Below are 12,235 nucleotides of genomic sequence, written 5' to 3'. Positions count from 1 at the left end.
CATTTCTTCATATGTTTGTTGGCTGCCCGGATCTCTTCCTTAGTGAAGTGTCCTGTGCCCACTTTTTAATTGGGTTATTTGTCTTTTTCTTGTAGAGGTGTTGTAGTTTCCTTTGTTTCTCTGGTTACATTTATTCCTAGATATTTCATCCTTTGGGTGGCTATTGTAAATGGTATTGCTTTTCTAATGTCCATTTCAATGCTGTCGTTTTCGGTATAGAGGAATCCAACTGATTTTTGTACGTTGATCTTATACCCTGCCACTTTGCTGACTCTTCCAATGAGGTGTCTAGTAGCTTTTTTACTGAGTCTTTGGGGTTTTCTACGTATAGGATCATATTGTCTGAAAATAAGGAGAATTTTGCTTCCTCTTTGCCAATTTGGATGCCTTTAATTTCCTTGTCTTGCCGTATAGCTCTTGCTAAGACTTCCAGCACAATATTGAATAGGAGCGGTGACAGAGGACATCCTTGTCTGGTTCCTGTGGATGTGTTCTTTTTGATGTTGAATACAACACCATTCCTCTTCGATTTGTCATTCCCAGCATAGTAAGCCATGTGGTTGTCAGGTTCAAAATGGCCAATACCAGTCCATTTCGGCTTACTAATGCCTAAGATATCGATGTTTATGTGTTCCATTTCATTTTTTTACCACTTCCAATTTTCCCAGATCCATACTTCTTACATTCCATGTTTCGATTTTCAGTGGATGTTTATAGCTATTTTCTCTTCATTTTGAGTTGTGCCCCATCAGCAAATGAAGGTCCTATGGGCTTTTCTCTCAGGAGCTTTACTCCATTTGCATTATCAAGGTCAACTCTACTTTGAGGAGGCAGCTCTTCCCCAGTCACATTTTGAGTACCTTTCAACCTGAGGGGCTCATTTTCCGGCACTATATCTGACAATGTTTCTCTGCTATTCTTAAGGTTTTCAGTGACTAAAGATTTGAAAGTATTTTGTCACTCTTTCTTCCTAGTCTGTCTTTGTCTGGAAGCTCATCTAAAACCTGTCCACCATGGGTGACCCTGCTGGTATTTAAAATACCGGTGGCATAGCTTTCAGAATCACAGCAACTCACAAGCCACCACAGTACATACAACAAACTGAAAGACAAGTAGTGGCCTTTTGGTTTTATGTGGAAACTATCACTTTAAATGTCAAGGAGATCAGTGCGCATGTGTAATAGAACCCTCCAGGGCTGGGGGTGGGTTGTCCATTCCCTTAGGCATCCCCTCTAGTCACCAGAATGGAGGTGCGCAGACAGCAAGAGACCAGTGAACAGATACAAAAAAAGTGTCCACAACTTTGTCTACGTGGTTCTGTCAGGCTATTCTGATCTTCCTTCTCCCCCCTCCCTCCTTGCCCCGCTTGGTCTCTCCCAAGATGGTGGCTCTGGGAATAGCTGAACGTCTTGAATTAGAAAGCAATGAATTTCTTTTTTTTTTTTTTAAGTTGAAATAATTTATTATTCTAACAAAAGTACAAAGTATGGAAAATTAGTGTATTTGAATTGTTTCAGAAGAGCAGAGAGAACTTTGCACTAGCAGAATTTAGTTTCAGCACCTTTGATAAGAAATATTCAGTTAAGACACGTGGCAGCAGTTTCTGGCTCCCCGGGGAAGGGGTGGTCCAGAGGCTCCCTTGTGATGTTCACAGAGCGGTGCAGCCCTTATGTTTTTTTACTCTATATGTTTGGAGAGTGCTAAGTACACCCAAAAAACCCTGCTTAGAAACAAAAAAGGTGTTCACTGACTCCGTGGCTGGTGGTGGAAGGTGGAACCGGAGGTGGAAATGCACAGCAGGTGCTAGATGGACAGCCCGAAGGTGCTGACGATGTAGTACATGGTCTTGTTCTCCCACCGCACCGTGCAGCTCCCGTCCGTGGAGCTGTCCCAGAAGCAAGAGCTGGCTGTGTGCAACCCGGCCCCGTTCTTCTGCATGATGACACAGGTTACAATGTATTTAAATGGCTTTCCCAGCTTGGTGAGTTGACTAAGCGTTTGCTCCACGACGTGTGTGGTCCACTGATTGACCTTGGCCTCTTTTACAATGTTGCTCACTTCATCGACAACAAACACGGTCTCCTCGCTAACCTGGTAGTCCTCCATCTTTACTCCTGTGCTGTCGCTTCTGCCTACCGGAGTCAGCAATGGATTTCTTGATTCTGCTACAAATTCCCCTAGCTGTAAGCCTTCCAATCTTCTAAATATTCCTCTATTTGTGGTTCAGAGTTCTAGCACCATCCCCTGAGCCTGCTTGGCCTGGTATTGTGTGTTGTTGGTGTTGGAGCTCCGCACTGCATGTCTACCCATTCTGCCATCTTGACGCATTACATCTATAGATCAGATCATTTTAGGTTTCATTGACATTTTCATAATGTTAATACGATCCATAAGTATCATAGCTGTTTTGTCTAAGCAGGTCTCTTGGTTTCTTGTAGTAATGTTTTTGTGTATTTTTTTCTTTGTATGGTCTTTTGCACCCCTGGTTAGATTTAGACCTAAGAGGCCTACTGTAATTGGTATTGTCTTCTTGAATTCCTTTTCAAAGTTCTCTTTTTTTTTTGGTGTAGAGGAATCCCACTGGTTTTTGTATATTGATCTTGTTATTTGGCTACTTCGTTAAATTCTTTTAGTTCCAGTAGCTTTCTTGCAGAATCTTTGGTAATGTGTAAGTCTTTTTATTGTTGTTAGGTGCCATCGGTATCTGTGAGTAGGGATAGTTAAATGTCTTTCTTTACAATTTGAGTACCCATTTTTCCTTTTCTTGCCTTATTGCTCTAGCTAGAATATCCTGTATAATGTTGAATAAGACTGGTGATAAAAGGACATCATTGTCTGGTTCCAATTTGCAAGAGGAATGCTTTCAGTCTTTCTCCATTGAGAAAAATTTTGGCTGTTAAATTTATATAAATGTTTGGTATATTGAGGAACTTCCCTTCGATTTCTATTTTGCTGAGAGTTTTTATGAGTAATGGGTGTTGGACTTTATCAGATACCTTTTCTGCATTGATTGAGATGATCATGTGAGTTTTTTCTTTTGTTCATGTGGTTGATTGCATTGATAAAAGGTAGACTCTTATTAAGGTTTGTTGAATAAATCTAGTTAAGGGGAAAACTAGGTAAACAGAGAATAGTGGTGGCAGGCCAGGCATGATTGTGTCAATGACTGGTACTGATAGAAAGTGTATGTTTGTGAGGGTGAGTGGCCAGAAAGCCCGGCACACAGCAGGAGCAGCGTTTATGGAGCCACTCAGGAACTTGGGATATGGAGAAGGAAGGGCAAGGGATGAAAAGCATGGGAGGAAGAGATGGATCCAGGCCAGGGAGCTTAAAAGCACTGAGAGAGTCATGAAAACTGACGTTTATCAAGTATGGAGGTTCTGTACTTAATTTAAGCTCAGCATCCAACAAAACCTGAAAAATAAATAGACTGATGAGGCTTAACCATGAAAAGGAATTTATTGGTGTGAAAAATATAAGTGAAAAGTCCAGAGATACAGCTGGTGTCACACACACAGCTAGATCCAGGATTCAGATGATATACTCAAAATGTATATCTATCCTTTAACTCTTTTTCTTTCTTCATTGGCTCCATTCTGGGACAGCCCCTTAGGCAAGGTATTTACCAGGTAGCAATAAGCTAGTGTCTTCCCAAGTGAGAAAGCTTCTTTCCTGACATACAGTCTAGGCACTGACTCACTGGTTTGAAACGGGACTGCCTTCCCACTGCTGAGCTAAGCATCCAGACTAATGGCCACCCTTTGTAGACGGGGTTAGGGTACCCACAGGAACTTCTAAGGGAAAAGTGAAACAGCAAGAGAAAATGGAGGTGTATGTCCAGGAGTGGGGGGTGGAAACCAGCAAAGACTCCAAGGATATAGACCCCTAGTTAATGTTCTAAGAAGAGGAAACTTGATGTATGTATAAATCACTCTTTTCAATGTTTTTCAGCACCTCCATGATACGGTGAAAAGGAATCTTGACAGCGCTACCTCCCCTCAGAATGGCGATCAGCAGAATGGCTATGGAGACCTCTTTCCTGGACATAAGAAGACCCGCCGGGAAGCCCCTCTGGGAGTGACTGTCTCTGCCAATGGTCTGCCTCCAGCTTCCCCTCGGGGACAGCCCGACAAGCCTCCTGGTGGAGAGGCCCTCCAATCCAGTGGAAAGCACTCGCAGACCCTTGACTCTGTCAACAAAAAGTGTCTGGCTGACTCAAATCTCCACTTGAATGGAGGCAGTAACCCCAGTGAGTCCTTCCCTATGAGTTTGAACAAAGAGCTGAAACAGGAGCCTGTTGATGACCTTCCTTGCATGATTGCTGGGGCTGGGGGCTCCATATCTCAAAACAACCTCATGCCTGACCTGAATCTGAATGAACAGGAGTGGAAGGAGCTCATCGAGGAGCTGAACCGGTCAGTACCTGATGAAGACATGAAGGATCTCTTCACTGAGGACTTTGAAGAGAAAAAGGACCCTGAGTCTTCAGGTTCTAATACACAGACCCCCTTGACACAGGACATTAATATTAAGACAGAATTCTCCCCAGCAGCCTTTGAGCAAGAACAGTTAGGCTCTCCACAAGTAAGAGCTGGGTCTGCAGGACAGACCTTCATGGGGCCTTCATCCGTTCCTGTGAGCACAGCTTCTCCTAGCCTCGGGTCCTCTCAGACCATGTTCCACACTTCTGGTCAGACCGGGACAGAAAATCCTAGTGCAAACCTGATGCCGGCATCAGCCCAGACCCAGAATACACAAAGAGCCCTGTCCAATGTGGTACTGCCCAGTCAGGGCACAGGAGGGAACACAGAGCTGTCCTCTGCCCATCAGCTCCAGCAGATTGCTGCCAAGCAGAAACGTGAGCAAATGCTCCAGAACCCACAGCAGGCCACCTCAGCCACAGCCCCAGGCCAGATGTCCACATGGCAGCAGACAGGGCCCTCTCATAGTCCCTTAGATGTTCCGTATTCCATGGAGAAGCCAGCCAGCCCTCCCAGCTACCAGCAAGACTTCAGTAACTCCAAACTACTCATGATGCCCAGTGTGAACAAGGGTTCCCCTCGGCCTGGAGGCCCCTACCTTCAGCCCAGCCATGTGAACCTGCTGAGTCACCAGCCACCAAGTAACTTGAATCAGAACTCCATGAATAATCAAGGGCCCATGCTGGACTATGGCAATACAAAACCCCTCTCTCATTTCAAAGTGGATTGTGGGCAAGGAAGCCCTGGACCTGCCCAGAACAAGTCAGCTATGCTGACTTATCTACCACAGCAGCTGCCTCACATAAACAGCGAGCAGAACCCCTTGTTTCTTATGAAACCAAAGCCAGGAAATATGCCCTTCAGGTCCTTGGTTGCACCAAGCCAGGTAAGTAGGTAACTTCACATTCTGGTACATGCATTAGATACATGATTGAGGCTAAGAGTTCAATTGGAAGGGTGTCAGGAAGTTGTGGAAGAAGAGGGAGCGGGGAGAGATGAGCAGCTGCTGTTGGCCTTTAAACTCATTGAGAATGAAATTTTCATTTCTAAATCAAGCCAGGGTTTATTCTTAAAAATTCTAAAAGGCATGATGCACAAACCTGGCAGTATGATCTAGTTCCATATGGGAGAAGATAGTCAAGTTCTAGATACTAATTATCATGATCTTTCTTTGCATTTCTATTCATGTTCAAATATGTTTTGGAATTTGTCCCTTTCCTGTAAATATATGGAGTGTTTCCCTCGACTTCTCCAAAAGATAGAATGAAACATGACTTTTGTTTCTCACTCCCCAGTGTACCCTGGACTCTCTTTCATGTCTGCAGATATAGAGTCATCAGTTCTTTTTAACAGTTGTAGAGTATTCAGTTGTGGATATACCACAGCCACACACTGATAGCATTGTAGGATGTCTCCTATTTCTCATTACTGTAAATAAAGCCTGCAATGAATACCTTTGTGTTTGTATTTTTGTACACTTGTGGCAATGAAAACCCTTGCACTTACATATTTATACATTTGTAGTAACAGACACCTTTGTGTTTATGACTTTGTACACTTATGACACACTCTAAAATTTTAGAAATGATAATATAGTGAGGAAATAAATTTATATATTGGTCAAGGATGTGTGTACATAGGCACAGTGCTTTGGAGGAGTGATTTGCCGTTACGTAGTTTTCACAAGACCTAAAACTGTTTACAGGCCCTGACACATTATCTCCTTGAAAGGTCACCTAAAGAACGAATCCAAAACAAAAAGAAAGTTATATACAAGGTTTTTCTTGCATGATTATTTCTAATGACCCAAAACCAGGAGCAGTTTTAGCACCTCCCAGCAGTAAGAGGTGTTTGTCAATATTGATGCTTCCATTAAAAATGGCCTTAACAGAGAGGAACACAATGGTAACTACTGTCATTTGAGTCATACTTTGCAACTTCCAAAGCGCTTTCAGGTCCCTTAAGCTCTTGATAATTAGAGTGATGAAATTAGTGTCAGAATCTATCTGCTGTAAAATTAGAAATCTTGTAAAGATTTTTAAAATATGAGTGAATAAGAAGTGGAGAGGGGCCTAAAAACTTGAAAATGGTTAAATAATTTTTTCCTATTTTGAATTAAATTTTCACCTTTTAAATTAAGTAATGATATGTTAGGATAATATTGCTGTGGCCTTTGGTAGGAATCTCACTTTGTGTCCATGAATGAGCCCTATTGGCTCTTGGAGGATAAATGCTGGACTGTTAACTGCAAGCTTAGCAGTTCAAACCCACCAGCCACTCTACAGGAGAAAGATAAGGCTTTCTGCTTTCATATAGATTTACAGTATCAGAAACCCTACATAGGATCACTGTGAGTTAGAATCACTCATTGGCAATGGGTTTGAGTTATTTTATTAGCAATTAATGTCCATTAATACTCTAGTTTTATTAATACTAATAAATACTCTAGTTCACATTAATATTCAGCAGTCAGTGAACATGAGTAATGGACAAAAACTAAGCAGTCTATTCCCAGAAAAATGCTAGTTCACAGGTGGAGTTTCAAAGATTACCCTGAAGCCAGGGACCCAGAGTTTGCATTAAGTGTGTAGTTTCTCCATCAGTCAGAGTCCCTTTTCAGAGTGTTCTTCCTTGAGGGCCCACCTACAAGTCTGTACAAGCCATGGATGCTTATTGGAAGTATCATGTGCAAATATATGAGTTTAATTCTGCGTAATGTAAAAAGAACACCTTGGCCACTAGACACGCAAAGAGAGCAAACCCAGCATGTGTGATTGTTCATTGTTAGATGCCTCTCTAGTCCAGTGTTAGCTTTTTTAGTCTCTACCTGGAACCATAGAGTGGCTGTCATTTGGAGTTGATAGCAGTGCAACTAAGGGTCAGTTCAAGCGAGGAAGTCAAGGGGCACCGCCTAGGTGGAGCTATACTGGTTTGATCAGAGTTTAACAAGCTTCATTCACTGTGTCCCACCTGAAACAAGAGCCTCGTTATCTGTGTTAACAGGAGCAGAACCCTGCTAATGTTCCTCATGCATCCACATCTGTGCCAACCCAGGCCACGAGTGTGGGGACCCAGCCGCCTTCCGTGTCCATAAGCAGCACTCACAACAACACTCCCTATCTCAGTAGCCAGCAACAGGCAGCAGTCATGAAGCAGCATCAGTTGCTTTTGGACCAACAGAAACAGAGGGAGCAGCAACAAAAGCACTTACAGCAACAGCAGTTCTTGCAAAGACAACAGCACCTTCTGGCAGAACAGGTAAGAAGAAAGAACTCTGCAAGCCTACTTACTGGTGCATGTGCATTTCCCCTGAGCTTTGCCCTTTACGAAACTTATCCTTGTCGTTGTTATATGCCATGGAGTCACTTCCGACTCATAGAGACCCTATACAGGGTTTCCCAGGCTGTAAGTCTTTACAGGAGCAGAAAGCCGCCTCTTTCTCCCATGGAACATCTGTAATTTCAAACTGCTGTCTGTGAGATTAACAGCCCAATTCCTAACCACTACGCTAACAAAACTCCTGGAGCATACTATTTCTTAGACACTGAGACCTATGTCAACAGCTACTTTCTATTACTTACTAAAAACCCACATCAATTTGCTGGATTCTGATTCATAGTGACTCTTTATAGGGTTGCTGAACCTGTAAATCTTTACAGGCGCAAAAAGCCTCATCTTTATCCTGCACAGTGACTGGTGGGTTTGAACTACTGACTTTGTGGTAAGCAGTTCTGTACTTATCCTATAGGATTCCTTACTTCTTGTTGCTGCTGTTTAGTGCTGTTGACTTGGTTCTAATTCATAGTAACCCTGTATAGGTTTGCTGAGGAGCCGCTGGTGGGCTTAAACCACAGGCCTTACAGTTCAAACCAACTTTGTGGTCCAGTTCTTATCCTACAGTGCCACGTGAATTCTTTCTTACATTGTTATTGTTGTTGTTGTTAGGTGTCATCCAGTTAGTTCTGACTCATAGTGACCCTGTGCACAACAGAACGAAATACTGCCCAGTCCCCTGCCAGTCTTATAATCGTTGCTATGCTTGAGCTCATTGGTGCTGCTACTATGCCAATCCATCTTGTTGGAGGTCTTCCTCTTTTTCTCCAACCCTCCACTTTACCAGGGACTGGTCCATCCTAATAATATGTCTGAAATATGAAAGATGAAGTCTGGCTTCCTGACTTATAAGGAGCATTCTGGTTGTGCTTCTTCCAACAGACTTATTTGTTCTTCTGTCAGTCTATGGTACTTTTAATATTCTCCTCCAAAGCCATAACTCAAATGCATCAATTCTTCTATTCGTATGAGGTTATTGAAAGTACCATGGCTTGGGTCAAGTACACCTTAGATCTCAAAGTGACATCTTTGCCTTTGAACTGTTTAAAGAGTTTTGCTTAATGCAATACATCACTTGATTTTTTCACTGCTGCTTCCATGATTGTTGATGGTTGATCTGAGCAAAATGAAATCTTTGACTCTTTTTTCCATTTATCTTGATGTTATTTATTGGTTCACTGGTGAGGATTTTTTATTTCTTTACATTGAGGTGCAATCTATACCGAAGGCTGTGTCTTTGATATTCATCAGTATTTTAAGTCCACTTTGCTTTCAGGGAGGCAGGTTGTATCATACATAATCCATCATCTTGGATTATGTGCTCAACATACAGATTAAGTATAGTGAAAAAATACAAGCCTACTGCACACCTTTCCTAATTTTAAGCCATTCAGTGTTCCCTTGTTCTGTTCAAACAACTGCCTCTTGTACAGGTTTCTCTTGAGCACAATTAAGTGTTCTGGAATATCATTTTCCAACAGTGTTCATAGTTTGTCATTATCCACACAATCAAAAGCCTTTGTGTAGTTAGTAAAGCATAGGTAAACATCTTTCTGGTATTCTCTGCTTTCAGTCAAGATCTGTCTGACATCAGCAGTGATATCCCTTGTTCCACATTCTTGTCTGAATCTGGCTTGAACCTCTTGAATGCCTCTGTAAATGTACTGTTGCAGCCACTTTTGAATTATCTTTAGCAAAATTTTATTTGCATTCAATATTAATGATGTTGTCCAATGATTTCATCATTCCTTTGGGTCACCTCTCTTTGGAATGGGCACAAATACAGATCTCTTCCAGTCAGTTGGCTAAATGGCCAAATTTCTTGGCATAGATGAGGGAATGACTCCAGTGCTACATCAGTTTGTTGAAAGATTTCAATTTGTATGCCATCAGTTCCCGGAGCCTTGTTCTTTGCCAATGCCTTCAGTGCACCTTGGATTTCTTCCTTCAGTATCATTGACTCTTGATCATATGCTACCTCTTGAAAGGATTGAACATCAACCATTTATGTTTGATACAGTGATTCTGTGTATTCCTTCTGTCTTCTTTTGATGCTTTCTGCATCATTCAATATTTTGTCCATAGCCACAATTTGCAATACGAAGGATTCTTTTATTTTTTCTTCAGTCACATCATCTTGTGAAATGCTGAGTGTGTTCTTCCCTTTTGTTTTCTAACTCACTTGGTGGTGGTGGTTATGTGCCATGGAGTCAGTTCCAAATCATAGTGACCCTGTACAGGGTTTCTGAGGCTGTAAATCTTTATGGGAGCAGAAAGCCTCATCTTTCTCCTGCGGAACGGCTGGTAGTTTCGAACTGCTGACCTTGCGGTTTGCAGCCCTATTCGTAACCACTATGCTATGTTGTTGTTGTTGTTGTTGTGAAGTGCCGTCGAGTTGGTTCCTACCCATAGTGACCCTGTATAGGGTTTCCAAGGTGCAGCTGGTGAGCTTGAACTGCAGTTCAAACAGCTTTGCAGTCTGGCGCATTAACCCACAGCGCCACACCAGGACTCCAACCACTATGCTATTGTTGTTGTTGTGTTGTTGTCAGGTGCCATCGAGTCGGAACCGACTCATAGCGACTCCATGCACGCCAGAACGAAACAATGTCCGATCCTGGGCCAACCTCACTACTGCTGCCACACTTGACGCCATCAATGATGCCACCTAGCCAGTCCATCTCGTAGGAGTCTTCCCCTTTTTCTCTGACCTTCCACCTTACCCAGCATGACATCCTTCTCCAGCGACTGTTCCCTACAGACAGTATGTCCAAAGTATGAGAGACGAAGCTTAGCCATTTTGGCCTCCAAGGAGCACTCTGACTGCACTTCTTCCAAAATAGATCTATTGGTTCTTTTGGCAGCCCATCGCACTTTCAGTATTCTCCTCCAGCACCACAACTCAAAGGCATCAATTCTTCTACGATCTTCCTTATTCACTGCCCAGCTTTTGCATCCATATGAGGCCATTGAGAATATCATGGCTTGGGTCAGGCGCACCTTAGTCCTCAAGCTGACATCTCTGCTTTTCAATACTTTAAAAAGTTCCTGTGCAGCAAATTTGCCCAATGCAATACATCGTCTGATCTCTTGACTGCTGCTTCCGCGAGTGTTGATAGTAGAGCCAAGAAGAATGAAGTCCTTGACAACTTCAATCTTTTCTCCATTGATAAGAATGTTGTTTATTGGTCCAGTGGTGAGGATTTTTGCAGTAGTGGGGATTAATGAAGGCAGAATATGTGGCTAAAATTGTACATGGGAATGTTTCCATGTCGCTTGCTGGAAGGTTTCAAGCCACTGAGGTCACTTGTTACTTGGTTTACTCTGGAACTCAGTTTTCTTGTAATGTAGAGAGATTATTATAGTCTACATATAAAGCAAGAAAGTATAATCGAGTCAGCTCTGACTCAGAGCAAGCCTATGTAAAACAGAACTGCCAAGTCTTATAATATTCTCCTCCAACACCATAATTCAAATGTATCAGTTCTTTTATGGTCTTTTTTATTCATTGTCCAACCATCGTGTGCATTTGAGATCATTTAAAATACCTTATTCCTCAAACTGACATCTTTGCTCTTGAACACTTTAAAGAGGTTTGTGTAGCCAATTTGCCTAATTCAGTATATCATGTGATTTCCTGGTTGTTGCTTCTGTGAATGTTTGATTGTAGATTCAAGCAAAACAAAGGGTTTGACAACTTCAGTCTTATGTCCACTTATCAAGTGATTATTTATTGGTTCAGCTGTGAAGACTTTTGTTTACATTGAGGTACAATCCAAACTGAAGGCTGTGGTCTCAGAGCATCAGTAAGTATTTCAAGTTCTCTTTGCTTCCAGCAAGGTAGATTATATTATCTGTATACCACAGGTTGTTAATGAGTCTTCCTCCAATCCTGACACCATGTTCTTTTTCATCTAATTTTTCGGATTATTTACTCAGTGTACAGATTGATTACATATGGTGAACAAAATACAATTCTGTTACAACCTTTCCTGATTTTAAACCATTCAGCATCTTCAATGTTGTAACAGCTACCTCTTGGTCTATATACAGAATCCTTATGAGCACAAGTAAGTGTTCTGGAATTTTCATTCTTTGCAATGTAATTCATAGTTTGTCTTGATTCACATAGTTGAAAACTATTGCATAGTCAGTAAAGACAAGAAAAACATCTTTCTGGTATTCGCAGCTTTTGGCCCGTATCCATCTGATGCTAGCCATTATCTCATGCTCTACTACCTCTTCTGAGTCTGGCTTGAATTGCTAGTAGTTGCCTGTTGATGTACTGTTGCAGCTGTTTTTGAATTACCTTCAGCAAAGTTTTACTTGCATGTGATATTAATGATATTGTTCAGTAATTTCCACATTACGTTGGGTCACCTCTCTTTGGAATGGGCACATATATGAATCAGTTGACTAGA

The 12,235-nt window shown here is 42.0% G+C and overlaps 1 protein-coding gene and 1 pseudogene across 1 annotated transcript in view; one reads left to right on the top strand and one right to left on the bottom strand.

The window, feature by feature from the left end:
• The window catches only part of MAML1 (mastermind-like 1 (Drosophila)), an 81,977-nt gene that overhangs the window by 55,346 nt on the left and 14,396 nt on the right, over positions 1-12,235 (top strand). Inside the window, exons 2-3 of the mRNA XM_006874449.1 lie at positions 3,952-5,367; positions 7,485-7,739. Coding sequence (XP_006874511.1) covers positions 3,952-5,367; positions 7,485-7,739 — 1,671 coding nt within the window. The remainder of the gene's footprint in view (positions 1-3,951; positions 5,368-7,484; positions 7,740-12,235) is intronic.
• On the bottom strand, positions 1,804-2,106 carry LOC102822027 (annotated as a pseudogene).

Source organism: Chrysochloris asiatica, unplaced genomic scaffold, assembly GCF_000296735.1.
Source record: "Chrysochloris asiatica unplaced genomic scaffold, ChrAsi1.0 scaffold00279, whole genome shotgun sequence".
Classification (NCBI taxonomy): domain Eukaryota; kingdom Metazoa; phylum Chordata; class Mammalia; order Afrosoricida; family Chrysochloridae; genus Chrysochloris; species Chrysochloris asiatica.
The sequence above is the reverse complement of the archived record's forward strand: the minus strand, read 5'-3'. Positions and strand labels throughout refer to the sequence as shown.